The 19,509-nt window shown below is 28.8% G+C and overlaps 2 protein-coding genes across 2 annotated transcripts; both read right to left on the bottom strand.

The window, feature by feature from the left end:
- Window positions 1–263: 263 nt before the first annotated feature.
- On the bottom strand, window positions 264–7,510 carry LOC126837436 (uncharacterized). Its single transcript, XM_050571339.1, has 10 exons — window positions 7,489–7,510; window positions 6,843–6,869; window positions 6,411–6,461; window positions 5,218–5,247; window positions 4,397–4,432; window positions 2,909–2,974; window positions 2,543–2,563; window positions 2,271–2,345; window positions 1,918–2,001; window positions 264–535 (listed from the first exon to the last, which is right to left on the bottom strand). The coding sequence occupies exons 2-10, from the start codon at window positions 6,862–6,864 to the stop codon at window positions 264–266; spliced, it is 657 nt and encodes a 218-aa protein (XP_050427296.1). The 5' UTR covers window positions 6,865–6,869; window positions 7,489–7,510.
- A 4,382-nt stretch (window positions 7,511–11,892) lies between these two features.
- LOC126837449 (uncharacterized) lies at window positions 11,893–19,145 on the bottom strand. Its single transcript, XM_050571354.1, has 14 exons — window positions 19,099–19,145; window positions 18,595–18,698; window positions 18,053–18,079; window positions 17,446–17,472; window positions 16,192–16,218; window positions 15,756–15,806; window positions 15,498–15,527; window positions 14,766–14,801; window positions 14,406–14,465; window positions 14,086–14,121; window positions 13,445–13,504; window positions 13,123–13,149; window positions 12,643–12,726; window positions 11,893–12,225 (listed from the first exon to the last, which is right to left on the bottom strand). Exons 2-14 carry the CDS (start codon window positions 18,683–18,685, stop codon window positions 11,957–11,959), a joined length of 825 nt encoding a protein of 274 aa, XP_050427311.1. The 5' UTR covers window positions 18,686–18,698; window positions 19,099–19,145; the 3' UTR covers window positions 11,893–11,956.
- Between the last annotated feature and the right edge of the window lie 364 nt (window positions 19,146–19,509).

Genomic DNA, 19,509 nt, shown 5'->3' with positions numbered 1-19,509 from the left:
CCCCATGGTTACCGAAAACATAGGCTCGCAATACAATAAGTATAATTAATTATATGTACAAAGATATATAATATACAAAGTACTTAGAATTTCATGTTCCATGTTTAGTGTTTTATTAATGTATAATATAATAACAATACAATGACACAATTGATTATAATAGTTTTTTTAATGAATACAATTATATTGATATCGAAACATTTAATAGTTAGTACAATTGTTTTAATTAAAATACAAGCAACATGAATATGCAATTAAATGTACTACTCGCCTGTGGGGCCTGCTACACTTACGGTCGTATACTCTAATTCACCCTGGCTGGTGGTGTCAAGTCTGCGATCTTGATGATATTCCACTACTTGAGTGGCGATTCGTGAAACACCACGTACCGTAACCTGTCCTATCTTAGTTATAACACACATAAGGTCGTCATTACATTCTTGTGTGTATACAAACCGAGGATTATCTGCTCGCTTGATTAACCCGACCAATAAACATTTTTTGTTTTCGTTGTCCACGCACATTTGGACGTTTTCTAAAACCATACAACATAATTGAATAGCAAAAAAAAAAAGTCGTAAATACTATACATTTATGACAAGAAACAATATACAGGATGTCCCATTTTAAAATAATAATCGATTTTTCTCTAAAAATACTGATCCAATCAAATAGTTGCTTATTAGAGACTTTTAGAGTACAAAGGGGGACGTAATAAAAAATTAAAAAATAGGGTCCAAAATTCAAAATGGCCGACTTACGGTCAAAAATATGTTTTTTTTTAAACGGAAACCATGTATTTTTTGCTAACTAAACAAATTTTCTTATCAAAACCAACAACTTTTGTGGGAACATTTTTTCAAAAAACCCATCATTCAAATGGTAAAACCCATAATTTTTAAATTAAGTATCTTTAGCTATTTTTAGTTTTGATATTTTATTTTTATGCATATGGTAACCTTGTCATGTGTAGTAACCTTGGTATGTGTGGTAACCTTGGTTTGTGTGGTAACCTTGGTTTGTGAGATAACTATGGTATGTTTGATAACTTGGTATGAGTGGAAACCTTGGATTGTGTGGTAACCACGGTTTGTGTGGTAACCGTGGTATGTTTATAATTTCCTAACCTAACCTTACCATTACATTATCATTATCTTTATCGTTAACGTTATCCTCTTTTCAGTGTATCACAAAGACAAAAACCATGGTTATCACACATACCAAGGTTACTACACATGACAAGGTCACCATATGCATCAAAATAAAATAACAAAACTAAAATTAGCTAAAGATACTTAATTTACAAATTATGGGTGTTACCATTTAAATTATGGGTTTTTCGAAAAATTCTCCTACAAAAGTTGTTAGTTTTGATAAGAACATTTGTTTGGTTAACAAAAAATACATGGTTTCCTTTAAAAAAAACATGTTTTTGCCCGTAAGTCGACCATTTTGAATTTTGGACCCTATTTTTTAAACTTTTATAACGTCCCTTTTTATACTCTAAAAGTCTTTAATAAGCAACTTTTTGATTGGATAAGTATTTTTGGAGAAAAATCGATTAATATTTTAAAATGGGACACCCTGTAGAATATAAAATACCTAGTTACTCCGGATCTAAATATTGTCTTTGTCTTAATTGTCTTTGAAAATAAATACAAGGGAATTCTCTTAAATGATGTGGTTACTATTCGCTGGACTTTAGTCCAGAGTCTTTTGGACATTTTATGACCAAATTTTTCGTTTTCAAAAATACATTGCTCTACTTATTTAAAAGTATTTGTTTTGTGTTTCCACAATACTAATTACGCATAGGTTAAGTTATATGCTAAAGTGGATTTTAATGACGTAACTAGACAACTATATATTTGTTCTAAGCATTTTATTAGTAACGATAAATGTTATAAAAATTCCTACTCATTTTTTCATCGAGCACATCTTGAAATGTTTCTTTTAAAATATGATTTCTCTTCTTTACTACCGAGATATAGGTTCCCCGGTCTATAAAATGATAATTAAGATGAATTAAGTATAATTTTTAACATAAAGGTAAAACTATGTAAATTATAGACTTGAAATTTCAGCTTTTTTAATTGACCAATAGTATATACTATATAGTATATAGTAAGTACATTGTACAATTGAGGATAACCTTCTACAGGTCACCATGACCATGAAGTACTTGGGCTTGATCATCGATGATGGTCTTAGATTTAAGTTTTTGTTCTAAGCATTCTAATAGTAGCCATAAATATTATAAAAATGCTTACGCATATTTTCATAGAATACTTCAAGTGTTTCTACTAAAATATTTTTGTTGTTTTCCATTGCCGATTCATAGGATCCTGGGTTTAAGATATCATACAAGTTATGATAAATAATGATTAATTTAGATTTTTTTTATTCATATAAAGGTAGTGTAAATTACAAATTATAGACAATAATTTTCAGTTTTCGCCATTCCTAGCACATAGTATGTTCTCCAATTTTGACTATTATTTGTGGATAGTCATAATTACAAAATATATTATGCAATACTTACTGTTTAAATCAATTGTATTCTCTGTAATAAAAATAATTACTTTTAAAATTGAGCGTTTAAAAAATGTATATATATATATATCTTATTTAAGTCATATAACATGTATAATTCCAACCAAGCACTTATCTATTGTAATAATTAAGTTAATACTTTAAATCATAAACATTAATAAAGTCGTTAGCCATTGAGGGTGTAGAAATAAGCATGCTGTCTTGTAAGTTGTAGCTACTAACCAGTAATTTAAGGTTTAGACAAGTCGATGAGTATTACAAATAAAAAATTATTTTACAAGAATAATGGAAGAATGTGCGTATAAGTAGTCCATGTTACCGTTTTCTATTAGACACAATACATATTAACAGTTACCTATGATGTCTATTAATGTCTCTTGAATAATTCGTTCGTTCGTTATTATTGAATCTATAGCTACACCTGATTAAAACATTAAATTCCCATTAAAATTTGTTATTATATCATGAACAATTTTACTGACTACCTATTTACTATTACAATAAATTATTTTTTTTAGCTAAAATAGTCAACACTCATTTGAGCAGTATTAATGGAATTGAAAAATGTTTGGACACCGATAACCAATATTCAATTATTTTTTTTTGTCATTTTATAGCGTTCAAATTTTAAATGTTGCAAGCTAATAACTCGACAAGTATTTAATAATTATACAACAATACTATAAATAGGATACTACGAGAATTTTGAAATTTTCATATTTTACTGGTTTCTCAAAAGTTAATGATAATATGTTTAACTTGACAACTAAAAAGAAGAAATATTGATCATTAAAATAATGCATTTTTTTTTTCAAATATTATTTTAAGTTAAAACCGATATTTTATACAAAAACAAATGTATTCAATTGTGATATTTTAAAAGCATGCACTATTGTAAAACATGTATCTTTTTTTAAAAAGTTAGGTAAAAAAAACAGTACAGTGGGGTTGAGGTATAGTGACTTTTATATCGTTAAAATTTTGAATACATGAAATTGATCCTCTAAAAAATTTCAATCCTCAAGATAAATTTTGTAATTTATAGAGTTACTATTCGAAGGAATAGGTCTAGTAATAAAGAAGTCACAATGAAAACAGACACAAAAATTACCCAACTTGTTATTATTTTAAAATAAAATTAAGTAATTTGTTAAAAATCCTGGCGTCATCAATGGAAACTTTATGGCGTTAATTTTATTAAAAATTCAAAGTATCCACACTACAAGCGGATACATAGGCACATGTATATGTCTTATGACCGAGTAAATGTCAATTTAAATATATCTACATTTCTAATTTTCTTATTTTAAAATTTTTTTTTTTTGTCAATAGTTTTTTGAGTAGTTTTTTAATATTTGGCCTTAATCGATTTATTGACAACATTCACTTGGTTAGTTATTTCTAATCAATTTAAATCAAGCCAGCCCCGTCCCCATCCCCATCCCTAACTCCATCTACAACTCCATTAACATCCCCATCTCCAAATTCATCCCAATCCCTTTACAATAGCTTGCCAACCATGGGAGACATTTTATCTCTAATCTCTTAACTCTAATACATTATCTCTTATCTCTAATCTTTAATCCCCGCAGCCGCCGAGTGTGACATCCAGCGTTACGTTTCGGACAATTTTTAGTACTTGACCCCCAGCCATATAACGTATACATGTTAAAAAGCCCACATCGTTATAGAACCAATAGCATCGCTGCTCCACATCAAAGCTAAAAAAATGTAACTAACTTAAATCGTTGGAAAAATGAAGTTCGACAAAATATCACAAATAAACGTCATTAGTATACATAGTTACTATTAATTATAAGTTATGCAGACGATCATTTCGTACCACTCGCCCTGAATCTGCTTGGCAACAGCATGGCACCTAAAACATATATTTAAGTAATCGATAAAAGTCACCTTTATCGAAATCTTAAAAAAAAATAAAAAACTTGCACGTGTATTTTTTTTTAGCAAATTTACTTTGATATAAATTTACCAGCTTATCGTGCCTATCATGCTCTGAAAATCATTACCATGCTTCGGCAAGTTGGGACTTAATTTACTTATATAATGTTATCTTATACATTTTAACACTAGTACCAGTAACAGCTACAAAATATAGCAACAGTATATTTAATTAATGAAATATTACACACTAATATTTAGCATACAATATAAGACTGAACGCGAGTGGAAATAGTATTTGAATAAATAAAACAACACGAATAACTTAAACGATTAAACAAACTACTATTGTCGAACACATATAGTAATTACAACAATAGATTATACTATTACATGGAATATATTAAACAGTATAAACAATAATACACACGTCATGTTATACATATAAAATGAGCAGATTGAATGAGTCCAGAGCCCTTAAAACAAATGCTATTTAAATCAAAACTACAAGGTCGACACGCGCACACGACTGCACATTTTCCTGTTTACTAAGTATTTTTATTGCAAAGATAAACAACATATTTATACGGCGACATACTTCCTAGTTAAATATGTAATACGTCTTATTAGTTGTATTTTGAAGGAGGAACTGAAATGGTAAAACAGGACGGTGACAGTATTGGCGGGGTATGTGAGGGGCCCAATTCATATCTGTATAGGTCTACGCTATTACTGAATGGTATAAAACGTATTATAGTTTACCTGGCGGGAAAAGCAGTGTCGATATTTCCTCTGAAATAAAACACAAATAATTTAATTGTTAAAAAAAAAAATATATAGTTGCATGCGAGTTGCGCGAACGTTTAATGAATCATTACAAATTTAACGGTTTCTTATATATTCCTAAATGTTGTATCATACATCGTAGCCAACAAACAACTCTGTCTACATATTATACCAATCATGAAAAAATGTTTTCCTACTTCCGACCTGGTAAATATAGCACTTGTTATAATAAGAGTATAGTAGGAAAACTGTAGCAGGAAAACAAACTTCATCTTCGGGACAGTTAAATTTTTTTTTTTTTATTAGATATAAACAATCTACACATAAATCTGTACAATAAGCTGATATGATAAGACAGTAAAATTGGCATACAGGCTTGTTAAAAGTCTCCCATTAGCACACTTATAATTTGGAACCAAGAAAACTAAATATTATACATAAATGGTTACATACAATTTCATAACTAGTTTAATATGTAGACATAGTTATTTGTTGGCCACGATGTATAATATATATATATATATGTATGATATTTACTTAGTTCATATATTATATCATGTACTTTAAGGCTTATGTTGAAAGTAATTTTTTTTTTACTTAGCGACCATTTACACTGAGTTACCGAAGTGTTTTTGTTGGGATATCAGTTGTCTTTGTATACAAAGAAGTAGAAATGACACAGAGTACTCATTCATTAATATTACAGAATATAGAATTGCAAAAATGAGAATATTTTAATTTTTTATTCTTATGTTATGAGTGACAACTTGTACATTTAGTGCGCCAATGTTTTTAATTACATTTTTTAAGTACTTAGGAGATGCATGAGCGTATGTCCATGTAAAATGTAGTACTTCTAATACAATAATAATTATTGCAAATAATATAAAACAGTCTACAACGATACCTCAGAAATGTTGTATTATTTTGTTTATTACTAAAAAAATATTCAACCGATCTATATTTTTATTTACCCGTTCTCTTTTATACATTTTTCCCAATCTACTGATATCTCATATGATCAATTTTATTCAGCCGTTCACTCACAAATTGATGAACGAATGTATGGTAAAATTTACACGCGTTTAATGGGATTGCTATGCTTCGTGCATAGTATACACGGCGGTGGACGCTACGCTATTTTTTTAATAATTTACATATAATAGTACCACATAAAATCGTATTTCGTATGAGATTATTAACCAGTCTGTTTTTTTGATCTGAAATCAAAGTACAAAAACAAATGAATAATGATTTTGTTAAATAAACTTTAGTTATGTGTGACCATAGACAAGGACACTTGGGGATCACTAACAAAATTGTCTTTAAACAACTCAGAAGGAAATGGCCTATACCGGAAATAGAACTGCCTAGTAGGTTGGAGTCCATCGTAGAAAATTGGTTAAAATAACTGAAAACCCTTAACATGATGAAATAAGATTCTGACTTAAAACATTATGAGTGTGGCACCGTTTAGAGTTTAGACTATGTCTGTTTTTTAATATTATTATTGATGCCTAACTTTATGTTTTCTATATAACTTTTTTTATTTTTTTCGCTTCACTACGATACGTTATATGATTAATTAAACAAACACTCACCTTTATCTAAAATCGAAATCATATGGTCTAAAAACAAAACGAATTTTATTTGATTTACAATAACAATATATAGTGAAAAATCATCCCTAATATTGGGGAGTTAAAGTTGGTATTATTTTAACTTAATTTAAATGTTTGTGTAAAACGTTAAAATTATACATTTTTATCAAATATAAAACAAAACATTGTTTTGAATACGTCGTATTTAGTAATAAAATATAAATAGTCAGTTACCGGCAGCCAATTTTGTTTTGGTCGTAATGAGAATAATGTGTTAAGTTATTTAATGCATTTTTGGCACAAGAGCTTGCTGGAAAAATAATTTAGATTTTTTTAAAGGAAAAAAAATGTATGCAAAGAACTAAATAAATAATAAGTAAGATTTATTCGAAAAAGAAATGAAAGAGTAAAAATACAAACGCTTGTATAGTTTCAAAAAAAAAAATCAAAAAATCTGCCTTTCAGTCCACATAGAGAAGCTAGTGAGCTTTTTAACAAAAACAAATTATTAATGAATGTACTGACCCACTGTACGGAGGAGAAAAGTGGAATTTTTTTCTTTAATTGAAAAAAGTTAAATTGTACAAAGTATTTTAACGGTACAAATTGCCTAAATGACTTAAAAATAATAACAACTATAACTCACTGGTCTTACAAATTTCATCACGGCATTCTGGAATAATACATTTTGTTATCATAACTTTTTAAAATATAAAATTTGATTGTGTGGGTCACGGAAACCCCGGCAGGAGGTATGCTTCTAAAGAGGAAGAACTATCTTCCGGTCTTCGCCAAAGCCTATCCGGTTTGAAAAAAAACAACTAAAGTTTCAAGGTGATCGGATGAATGGTGTAGTAATGCATAAAGGACAAACAAACGTACGGCATATATATATATACTTATGCCCGCGTTACGGTTTTTCATTGTTGACCCCCAGAGCCCAGGCGTCCCATAAGAATCCAACAACCACGTGTGTTTTTATTTTTTTTATAGTGTAAGGTTATTTTGACTATTCACCAAATGTTCAATCCACCCCTACGGCAAACTTCCTTTCTTGTCTTTCTTACCATCAAACTTTCCTCTTGGCTTACGGCCGGAATTTACTCTCGCTCGGCTGACATTTTCGCCTATTGAGCAAAATTAGCGAGCGAAACAAAGTTTTTAAATTGCAGACTCAACAATATGATGAATTGCATACTGAAAGACCATTTTTAGCAAAGAAACCTGTCGACAAATTTGCATAGAGTTACAAAAACTACTAACGGTGACATTATATGGAAATTTTACTCAGTATTTCGTTTCTACGTAGTAATCGCCCTGGAAAAAGAAAATGTCTCGAACGCGGATACGGTAAAGAAACTTAGATCCGGGGTCGACCTGAAACCTATCAACGTATCCGTTACGAAGATGAGAAGAACCAAGGCGGACCATTACATCCTTTCGGTAGGGAAAGGGTGGAGAGACTGTAAGAGGGGCTGCAAAGCTCAGAGAAGAAGCCAAAAAGGTATTGGGCACGGACACGGTGGTCCGGAAATCCGCTAGCCCAATACAAATAGAGATCCTCGGCATTGGATGCCTCGATAACGTGGACGATGTGTTGGCGGGAACCGGCAGAGAGGGAGCAAATAAAGAAGAGGTGACGTTACTTAGGTGAAGACCAAACTAACAAGAAGACTGGATTTCTCAGATTGTGTTAAATTTGTGTAATGAATATGATGTATTATGTTTGTCTGTGATTGTCTACAATTTAGCAGCGTAAAAAAAAAGTACTGTATACTAAAGTGTTGTTCAAAATGTGTATCGTATTTATGTTGAAATTTACAAAATCTTCCAACAAATCTGTAATCCTCATTTCTTTACTGTTTTGTATATAGTTAGGGATAAATATTAGTTCCGCATCAAAGCTTAACAAATGTAATACAAAATTATTCAAATATTCAGATCATACCGTTCATTGTTATATTGTTACATCGTTCATTGTCATATTTGCATTTTATATTGTTTATAAAAATGCAAATAGTCAACACAAATAAACACAAAACTTGTAGCTTATTGTTAATCATTTTCAATCGATATCTAAAAAAAAACAACATAATGTCAAAAATTCAACATAAAATATTTATTTGCACAAAATTGCAGCAAAGATACTTTCTGGAATATTCTAGAAGCGTAACATGGATAGTCACATAATGAATAATAATGTTATCATACCGTGCAAGAAACAGAATATAGAACAGAAATGTAATGTGTTTGTTTCCGAATAATGTTCTTGAGCTCTATAACTTTAAAAAAAGTTCAAAACTATCAATACAGTACATTATTCTCAATTTTAAAAATTCAATAAAATGTATGCGTTACCATTTAAGTTTCGAAAGTTTCTATCAAATATACTTAGTTGGAAGGGGAGTAAAAACAAAGAAATCGTGAAAAATTGAGATCACATTATATGTTTAAAATCATTGTTCAAAAAAAAAAAAATACATATTAAACTCGGAGAGATATTGAGTGGCTCACGAAAAACTGATCACTCTGTTTATTCTACATTTAGAAAATATAGAAAACCAATAAATATAGAAAAATAATTTTGAATCATAAATGTTGTGTGCTAAAAAAGGGGTAGATTTCGCCTAATCAGATAGCAAAACTTTGATTTGAAATAATATGATGTCTACTGTGAGGATTCTAAAAAGCTTATACTACTTATATTACCTGTTGTGATTTGTCGTGTTTTTGGGTTCGTATACGTGTTTGAAATGAACAAAACCAAGTGTTGGTGCAGTGATCGTGCCTTCTGTATAAACATAACGTAGATATAGTGATCTGGTTTTTGATTAAATAAAAAACTTTTAGCAAAGTAAAAAAATGTGAAATACGTAATTGCATATTATTGCGATTTGGGACGTTTTCTGAAAAATAAATAGAGTACAGACCATATTTTGAAAAGACTGTATGGATTTTATTATCGGTATTATTTTCTTAAATAATTCCATATTTATTATTTGTATTATTTAATTTTCTTGTATTTTAAAAACTATGTATCTAAAAAAATAAGGAAAACACACGTTTTGATGTGATATCTTGTATTGGACCATAACAAACAAAATATACTAGTATATAAAAAAAAACATATGTTACATTTGTGGTGTAAAACATAAAATTCATCAACATTCCAGATGCAGAATTTAAATTATGACAATATTTTTTCTACAAAATAGGATCTAGTACAAATATATTGATACCGTTGTCACTGGGGTTTTTCCACATTTGTAAAAACCCTTTTGAAAATATTATAAGGTCATAGAGTTGCTGTTAACACTTTTTTTCGTTTAACCTTGGGTTACCTATTCAAACATACGCAAAACACATGTGGTATTCTACATCTAATTTTTCATTTCGTAACCAACACAAAAAAAAATAGCTATACAACTGAAATGTAACTGACTGCAATGATTATTTTTAATTAAAACTAAAAAATGAGTAGACAGATGATATTTGTCTTAGCTTAATATAAAATAACGAAAAAACAGATCGGATTTCATATACATGCGGTATAATGTCGATTTAAATTTATAAAAGTCTGTGTGTTTATGTAATGCTATAAAAACTAACTTTGCAATTTTTTCAACTAAAAGGGAAAAAAGTTGATTCTTATCTCATTAAAACGAGCCTGTCAAGAAAATACAAAATTTAAAAAAAAACAGTACAGTGGGATCGGGGCATAGTGGGGACGGGGAGGTCACAGGTTGACAGGAATTTTAAGATCTGAAAGTGATAAAACCCCTTTCAATTAAATGCATCGATGCGAATCGTTAGTTAGTATTTTATCACTTGTGTTAAATTGTCTTGGGTTAATATTAAAAAAAAACCAGTCCAAACCAATCACAGTATAAACCAGTTTCAATTCAAAAAAGTTAGAATATATTAAATTGAGGTGCTGTATTTACAAATAAGCGTCAAAGCGTTTATTTGAATGTGATTTTATTCAATTTTATCACTTTTATTTATAATAATTCCTGTAGACCTATGACCTCCCCATCTCCTCTATGCTTTGATACCATTATGCCACGACCTTACTATAACTGCACCTCACTTTAGTTCTTCCTTACTACGCTGGTTTATACTGTGCTTGGTTTTGGATTTAACTAGTTTGAAAATTTTAGCTACTGATTCGCACCGAAGCGTTTTTTCGAAAGTGATTTAATCACTTTTAGTTGTAATAACTCGTGTAAACCTGTGTCCTCACCGTCCCCAGTATGCCTCGACACCACCATGCTCCAAGTAAATTTATGTTTAGTGAAAAACTGATGTACTGCATATAACTCCAAAACCGCTGGATTGATTTTTTCATCAGCTAGTTTATCAAACAGTAATAATTTTGTTTAGTTGGTGATTTTGGGAGGGAGGTGTAAAATTTGAAAAATACACCCCAAAAATAGGATTGTATATTTTTTATCTTTCACTATTATACTAGTATAAACTTGATAGCATTTTTTTTGTTTATTACATCGTAAGCCAGAACAGTGGGGTCGGCGCTCAGTGGGGACGGGGAGGTATACTTGTAGGTTCATATTTTTCTACATTTTTCTTCGATATTTCGAATATTGTTATCATCAACACTTATATATAAAACAAGTATCGCATTTGTTTTTTTTTAAATGGGAATGTATGTTTTTTATTTCATAAATCTGCAGAGAAAATTTTCAAAATAAAATTTAGCGTTTGAATTTGTAATTTTTAACTATTTGTTCGTTTGTTATGAATTACAAGTAATTTAAAGGTAATAAAGGTGGAGTGTAGTATTATTTTTTTTATCATCTGAAATAGTCCAATGCCAAAAATATCACTACACGGCCATGTGTCACACGTGTTATGTTTAAGTGTCCTAGACTCTTAATGTCTATATTCTTATTAATATTGATTTCAAACTTTCTCCCTTGATCCACCCTTGTTGTGCTGGTGTTTTATTATCGTTCGATATAATAGTAAAAATACAATGCCAGTATTGATTATAATAGTTTATTATTGAATAAAATTATATTGATATCGAAACATTTAATAGTTAGTACAGTGGTCTTAACTAAAATACAAGCAACATGAATATGCAATTAAATTTACTACTCGCCTGTGGGGCCTGCTACACTTACGGTCGTGTATTCTAATTGACCCTGGCTGGTGTCAAGTCTCCGGTCTTGATGATATTCCACTTCTTGCGTGGCGATTCGTGAAACACCGCCTACCGTAATCTCTCTTACCTTAGTTATAACGCATACAAGGTGATCATTACACCCTTGTGTGTATACAAACTGAGGATTATCTGCACGCTTGATTAACCCGACCAATAAACATTTTGTTCTTTCTTTACCCGTGCACATTTGGACGTTTTCTAAAACCATACAACATAATTGAATAGCAAAAAAAAAAAAAATCGTAAATACTATAAATTTTTACGACAAGAAATAATATAGAATATAAAATACCTAGTTACACCGGATCTAAGTCTTTGAAAATAAATACAAGGGCATCCGCTTAAATGATGTGGTCTATTCGCTACTTTAGTCTAGAGTCTTTTGGACATTTTAGAATCCAATTTTTTGTTTTCAAAAATACATTGCTCTACTCATTTGAAAGTATTTTTCTTGTGTTTACTCATACTAATTGTGCATAGGTTAAGTTATATGCCCAAGTTTGTTTTAATGATGTAACCAGACAACTAAGTTTTTGTTCTTAGCTTAGAAAAAAAACCTTAGTTGTCTAGTTACATCAGTTAAATAGTAGCGATTAATATTATAAAAATGCTTACTCATAATATTTTTGAGAACATCTTGAAATAATTTCTTTAAAATATTATTTCTGTTCTCCACTGCCGAATCATAGGAATCTGTGTCTAAAACACCGTACAGATTATGATAAAATATAAAGATGAATTTAGTTTTATTTCAACATAAAGGTTATACTATGTAAATTATAGACAAGAATTTTTAGCTTTTTCAGTTGACTACTATTTGATTATAGTCAATAGTCTTTTTTAAGCAAATTTTACAACTGTAATATCTACGCAATTAATTCATTAATTGTTCTGGAAAATACAATTATTTGAAATGTTAACATACATGTATATTTCGTGGTGTATATTATACACAGTACAGATGATACTGATATCCTCATTTGGATTTTCAGATATCATTTTTTTTTTAAATCTAAGTTATATTCTTTCGAGTCTGGAATATTATTTTAAGATATCCATAATTACAATATATTAATATAATTATGTCATACTTACTATCTAAATCAATTGTTGTCTCTGACCCTAGAGTAATAATGATTACTTTTACAATTAAGCGTTAAAAATGTGTATAAATATTTTATTCAAGTTCATTATTGTAGTCGTATAATATTATGTATAAATCCAATCAAGCACTTATGTATTAATAATTGAGTTAATATTTGTCGTTTAGGGATAGGTATAGAAAAAATCTTGCTATCTTGTAAGTTGTTGAGTATTATAATTTAAAATATATTTTACTGGAAAATGGAATGATGTGCAAATAAGTAGGCCATTTTACCCTTTTCTATTAGACACAATATATTACATTAACAGTTACCTATGATAAATATTAATGCATCTTGTAGAATCCGTTCGTTGGTAATTATTGAATCTAAAGCTATAATCAAAACATTAAATTTCCATTCAAATTTGTTATTAACTATGTGTAAAACTTAACTGCCTACCTATTTGTTATTACTATAAATATGATTTTTTCAGCTAAAACAATTAACACTTATTTGAACAATATTCATTGAATTGAAAAAATGTCTGGACACCGATAGCCAGTATTCGATTAATTTTTTTTGTCAGTTTATAGTTAGCTAATAACTAGAAAAGTATTCAATAATTATACAACAAAACTAAATTTATGCATAGGATGCTACGTGAATTTTAAAATTTACATTTGTCACTTGTTTCTCAAAAGTTAATGATAATATGTTTAACTTGACTATTAAATAGAAAAAATATTATTTATTAAAATAATACAATTTTGTTTTAAACTTGTTTTAAGTTAAAACTGTTTTTTATTAAAAAAAAAATATATTCAATATGTTTCAACGCCTAAAGCTAGGTAAAAAAAAAAATTGAATTAACCCTAATTCGTTGGAAAAATGAAGTTTGACAAAATATCAGAAATATACGTCATTAATACATAGTTATTATTAACTATAAGTTATGCAGGTGATAATTTTTTACCTCTCGCTCTGCCTCTGTTTGACAACAACTCGGCAACTAAAAAAGATATATTCGATTTGTGTATAAACCCAATCAAGCACTTATGTATAGTAATAATTATTGAGTTAATATTTTAAATCATAACCATAACTAAATTCGTTGAGGGTGTAGAAATAAGCTTGCTATCTTGTAAGTTGTAGCTACTAAACAGTAATTTTAGGTTTAGAAAATTTGATGAGTATTATTAATAAAAAAATATTTTACTGGAATAATGGAAGAATGTGCGTATAAGTAGGCCATATGACCGTTTTCTATTAGACACAATATATATTGACAGTCACCTATGATATCACTCATTGCATGTTGAATTCCCCGTTCGATGTTGTATCTTAAACTAAAAGCTATAATCAAAACATTAAATTATCATTAAGATTTGTAAATATTTGTTTCTCAAAAGTTAATGACAATATCTTTAACTTGACTGCTTAGGGGAAAAAATTGATTATTAAAATGACAACGTTTTATTTGAAGCTTTATTTAAGGTTAAACCCGTTTTATTATAAAAAAAAAAATATATTCATTATGTTTTAACACCTAAAGCTAGATAAAAAAAAAACTAACATAAATCATTAGAAAAATTAAGTTTGAAAAATTAAAGTTTAAAAAATGAATTATAGGTTATGCAGACAATAATTGTTTACCTCTAGCCCTGCCTCTGCTTGACAACAACTCGGCAACTAAAAAAGATATTCGATTTTATAATACTATTAAAAGATGCTACATGTATTTATGTGATCGACAAAAGGCACTTTAATTAAAATCTTAATTGAAAAATAAAACTTTTATGTAAGTGTATTTTTTTTCAGCAAATTTGCTTTGATATAAATTTACCAGCTCATTGTGCCTAAAAGAGGTTAACGTGCTTCGGCAAGTTGGGATCTTATTTATATGTATATAATATTATCTTACACATTTTAACATTAGTACCTACTAGTAACTACTAATAGTAATAAAATGTTTATTATTATTCAAAACAATTATTAAGTAAATCTTGAAGGAGGAAATTAAACGGTGAAATGGTTTTTACTATTAAAGCTTCTAAAAAAAATTATGTAAAACAACATGTACAATATTAGAGTATAATTATGATAATTTACCAACAGTAAATTGTATCATGAATTTGTACAGAAAATTTGTTTAAATATTATTTTTTTCCGATTGTGTGTAATGTGTATTGTTAGTTGTCATAATATATATATATATATATATATACCTAACGTTTATTCCATGGGATTCCCAACTATTATAACCGTTCTAACCATATTGATACCGAGACAGTAATGGCGGGTTATGTGGGAGGCCCAGTCTATTTCTTTATAGGTCTTTTATACTCTATGATATCACCTAATGGTATAAAACGAATTATAGTTTACCTGGCGGGTAAAGCAGTGTCGATATTTTATCTGAAATAAAACACAAATGATTTGCTAGTTAAAAAAAAATTATAATACATGCGGGTCGCGTGAACGTTCAATGAACCAACAAGAAGCCAATTACACAATATTATCAATTTTATTTTATAATACTTAAAAAATAATTGGTAACCAATGAAAAATCAATACCCCGCGTATTACATTGTAAAGTCGAGTTTACTTAAAATAGAAATAATAGTTTACATATTATAACAATACCATAACGTTTGAGTTCATGCATGAGATGTTCAACCAGTATGTATTTTTGATCTTAAATCAAAGTACAAAAACAAATTGATAATGATTTCGTTAAATAAACTTTAGTAATGACTATTCAGTAAAACATTGAGGTGAGGTAGGCATAGCACAGATAGTCTATAATTGTAGGGTTATTGAAGAAGTTTGGGGAATTTTAACAAAGGAGTGTTATGTGTACAGATATCAAAGTCAATTTTCACTACCAAAATTACTAAATAAATTATGAAAACAATTGTATACATTAAACCGATACTTTATATACCTAACCTAACCTAACCGTAAAGTTTTACACATCATCGTACCACAATAGTTATTACACAATACATTTGATATGGTTATAAAACATTTGGGTTCATTATGATTTGTTATATTATTAGGTAATTGTACAAACACTCACCATTATTTAAAATCGAAATCATATGGTCTAAAAACAAAACGAATTTTACACAATTAACAATAACAATATACAGTGAGGTCGAAGCGATCATTAGATACTGTCGGGATCTTATGATCAAAACCAATAAAATCTCTTTTAAAAAAGCCTTGAAGACACAAAAAAAAAAGTTTAACGATATTATGTAATGGTTTAATTTTGACAAACTACAAGTCAAGGCTTTACCATACCTCGCAGCACGCCAGATCTCAATAATAGTTTGCCAAAATTATCACTACTTAAATTGTACTATATTTAATACAATAAAATGTATTTATTGTGTTAAATTTTTGTGTAAAACGTTTACATATTAAACATTTTTGACTTTATACATTTTCACCAAATATAAAACAAAAAATTGTTTTGAATACGTTGTATTTAGTAATAAAATAATATAAATAGTCATTTTTTGGCAGCCAATTATTTTTGTTTTGCAATGAGATTAATGTGTTTAGTTTTTTAATGCATTTTTGGTACAAGAGCTCGTTGGAAAAATAATTAAGATTTTATCAAAAGAAAAAACATATGCAAAGAACTAAATAACGAATAAGTAAGATCTGTTAGAATAAAATATTAAACATCAAAACATAAATGCTGGTAATACAATTTTTAAAAAACAAAATAAAAAATCTGCCCTTTTATCCGCATAGAGATTAGTTAGTAAGCTTTTTAACAAAAATAAATTATTAATGAATAAACTGACCCACTGTACAGAGGAGAAAAGTGGAATTTTTTTCTTTAATTGAAAATAGTTAGTTTAAAATTATATAAAATGATCTTGTCATCCATATCTTTTCCGAAAAATTGTGTCATGTATATAAAATTGTCAGTTAACTAAAAAAAAAATGAAATAAGAATTTAAGCTGTAGAATTTAATAAGCTAACAAGCCTGCCATTAAGTCAATTATTAATAATGAGAGATTAAATTATCTAAAAAAACGCATCGACAAAAACGAACCAGATAAGAACTGGTAAATATCTAGTTACAACCGGCTAAATATTATAAATACCGAAAGGAGGAATTTCGATGAATGGGATTTATAGATGAGAAAAACTTGTCTTATCTACCTTGCTAGACCATGCTGTATGTAACAAAAATAGTTTAACCCAAAATAACACATTTCGTGACACAAATGGATAGTTTTTCAATTACTTATTATGTCATGATGTTAGAAACTGCCCAAATGACTTTAAAAAAAAAAAATAATTTTTACTCACTGGTCTTACAAATCTGATTACGGCATGCTGGAATAATAAATTGTATTATCATAATTGTGTAAAATATGAAACGGTCGATAAACAAGTAATATTAATTACAATCATTGACACGCTAAAAATACCTAGATAACGTTTTTAAGTATCCGACTCAACAATAATATGATGAATTGCTTACTGAAAGAAATTTTAAGCAAATGAACCTGCCGTCAAAACGGATAGAGTTATAAAAAATACTAAGAGAGGAATTATATGGAAATTTTACTCAGTACATTGTTTCTACTTAAATACTGAATTATTTATCATTATTCCTAAAATAACAATGGAATTTTTTTCGGAATACACGTGCAAAGTACCAATACACCATGCAAGTTGATCGATTAACAGAGAATGAATTACCCACAACATCAGACAGTCAATTTGAATAAAACTGTAATAAATAATTAAGTACAATTGCTTGGGTAAATTATAATATAATATTATTACATTTTTGGTCCAATCACTAAAAAGCGTACTGGCCATTACAGTAGGGTCGGTGACGTCACAGTTCTACAGAAAATATTATAACTGCCTAAATGACTTTTAAAAAAACAAAGTTATTACAACTCACTGGTCGTACGAATCTCATCACGGCAATCTGGAATAATAAATAATATTATCATCATTTTGTAAAATATAAAATTATTACAAGTGATATTAATTTAAATTTTTGGCTTGCTCAAAACATCTAGGCAACGTTTCTAAGTAGCCCACGCAACAATATAATGATTTGCTTGTACAAATTGTACTATAATATTGTTACATTTTTGGTTCAATCCCTTAAAAGCCAGTACAGTGAGGTCGGCCAGGTCACAGTTCTACAGGAATTATTATAACCGAAAGTGATAGAAACCGTATCGAATAAACTAAGAACATTAAGAAAGTGTTAAAGTGAGGTCCAGTGTGCCAAAATTAACATAGTTAGAGATAAATACGAGTCCTACTTTCTGTCTAATTTTCTAGCAAAATGTCCTTTTTCCTCCAGGGAATAAGTGTAACACAAGCAAACCACATAAATATTGCAGACTACAAAAAAAACATTTCATCAACATCTCAGCTAAGCATCGAAGCGAAAAAAATGTATTACAAATTATTGAAATACCAAAGTTATACCTTCTGCTGAATCGCATTTTGTATTGTTTATTATCGCAATGCAAATAGTTAATACAAACAAACACAAAACTTGTAGCTTATTGCTAGTCATTTTTAATCGATATCTAAAAAAAAACAGTATAATGTCAAATTCAATAGTAATACAGAAAATATTTATTTGCACAAAATTGCAGCGAAGATACTTTTTGGAATATTCTAGAACCATAACGTGGATAATCGTATAAAAAATAATGAAATTTAAAAAAAATACTTACTCTAATAAATTTGTAAGCGAAAAATTATTATATTAAATTAATTTATCAGTTCGACCCAGACCGGCATACAAATATTGTATTTATAAATGTACAATTTTTGTAATTTTTATTCATACATTTTGTGTGTTAAAAGAACTTGGAGATTCCGGTTAATCAGATTGCAAAACTTTAACATGAGATAATATTATGTCTACCGTAAGAATTCTAAAAAAAATTATTATTTTTTATAGCTTAAATTAACTCATATTACCTGTTGTGATTTGTCGTGTTGTTGGGTTCGTATACGTTATCGAAATGAAAAAAAAACAATTGTTGGTGCAGTAACAATGATCGTACCCTCTGTATAAACATAACGCAGTGATCTGGTTTTGATTAAATAAAAAACTTTTAGCAAAGTAAAAAATGTAATACACTTACATTGCATATCATTGGGACGTTATCTGAAAAAGAATTGAGTACAAAAATGTTGAAAAGATTATATGGATTTTATGGTCGGTATTACTTTCTTAAATGAATGCATAATATTTATTATCTTACAACGGAAAGTGTAAATCACAGTGTAATTTATTTTTCTTGTGTTTTTAAAACTACTTATCGAAATGAAGAAAAATTTTCATTTTTCAGCCGAGTGTGCAACCACGAAAGAGCATTTTCACGTCTC

Source organism: Adelges cooleyi, unplaced genomic scaffold (genome assembly GCF_023614345.1).
Source record: "Adelges cooleyi isolate 19-005CV unplaced genomic scaffold, UGA_ACOO_1.1 ACOO_flye_CR_arks_rails_tigmint_CR_PRNA_249, whole genome shotgun sequence".
NCBI classification, from domain to species: Eukaryota; Metazoa; Arthropoda; class Insecta; order Hemiptera; family Adelgidae; genus Adelges; species Adelges cooleyi.
Note: the sequence above shows the minus strand (reverse complement) of the source record. Positions and strands in the feature narration are given on the sequence as shown.

What these genes read in the sequence shown, in the direction of transcription:
- LOC126837436 (XM_050571339.1), bottom strand. Translation starts at nt 6,864, where the DNA reads ATGATTTCGATTTTAGATAAAG. An exon ending in GACATTAATAGACATCATAG is followed by an intron (nt 2,564 to 2,908) that starts GTAACTGTTAAT and finishes TTTTTATTACAG; the next exon opens with AGAATACAATTGATTTAAAC. An exon ending in AGTATTCTATGAAAATATGC is followed by an intron (nt 2,002 to 2,270) that starts GTAAGCATTTTT and finishes ATCATTTTATAG; the next exon opens with ACCGGGGAACCTATATCTCG.
- LOC126837449 (XM_050571354.1), bottom strand. Translation starts at nt 18,685, where the DNA reads ATGACTAGCAATAAGCTACAAGTTTTGTGTTTGTTTGTATTAACTATT. An exon ending in TGATGAGATTCGTACGACCA is followed by an intron (nt 17,473 to 18,052) that starts GTGAGTTGTAAT and finishes TTATTATTCCAG; the next exon opens with CATGCCGTAATCAGATTTGT. An exon ending in GATTTCGATTTTAAATAATG is followed by an intron (nt 15,807 to 16,191) that starts GTGAGTGTTTGT and finishes CTTTGATTTAAG; the next exon opens with ATCAAAAATACATACTGGTT.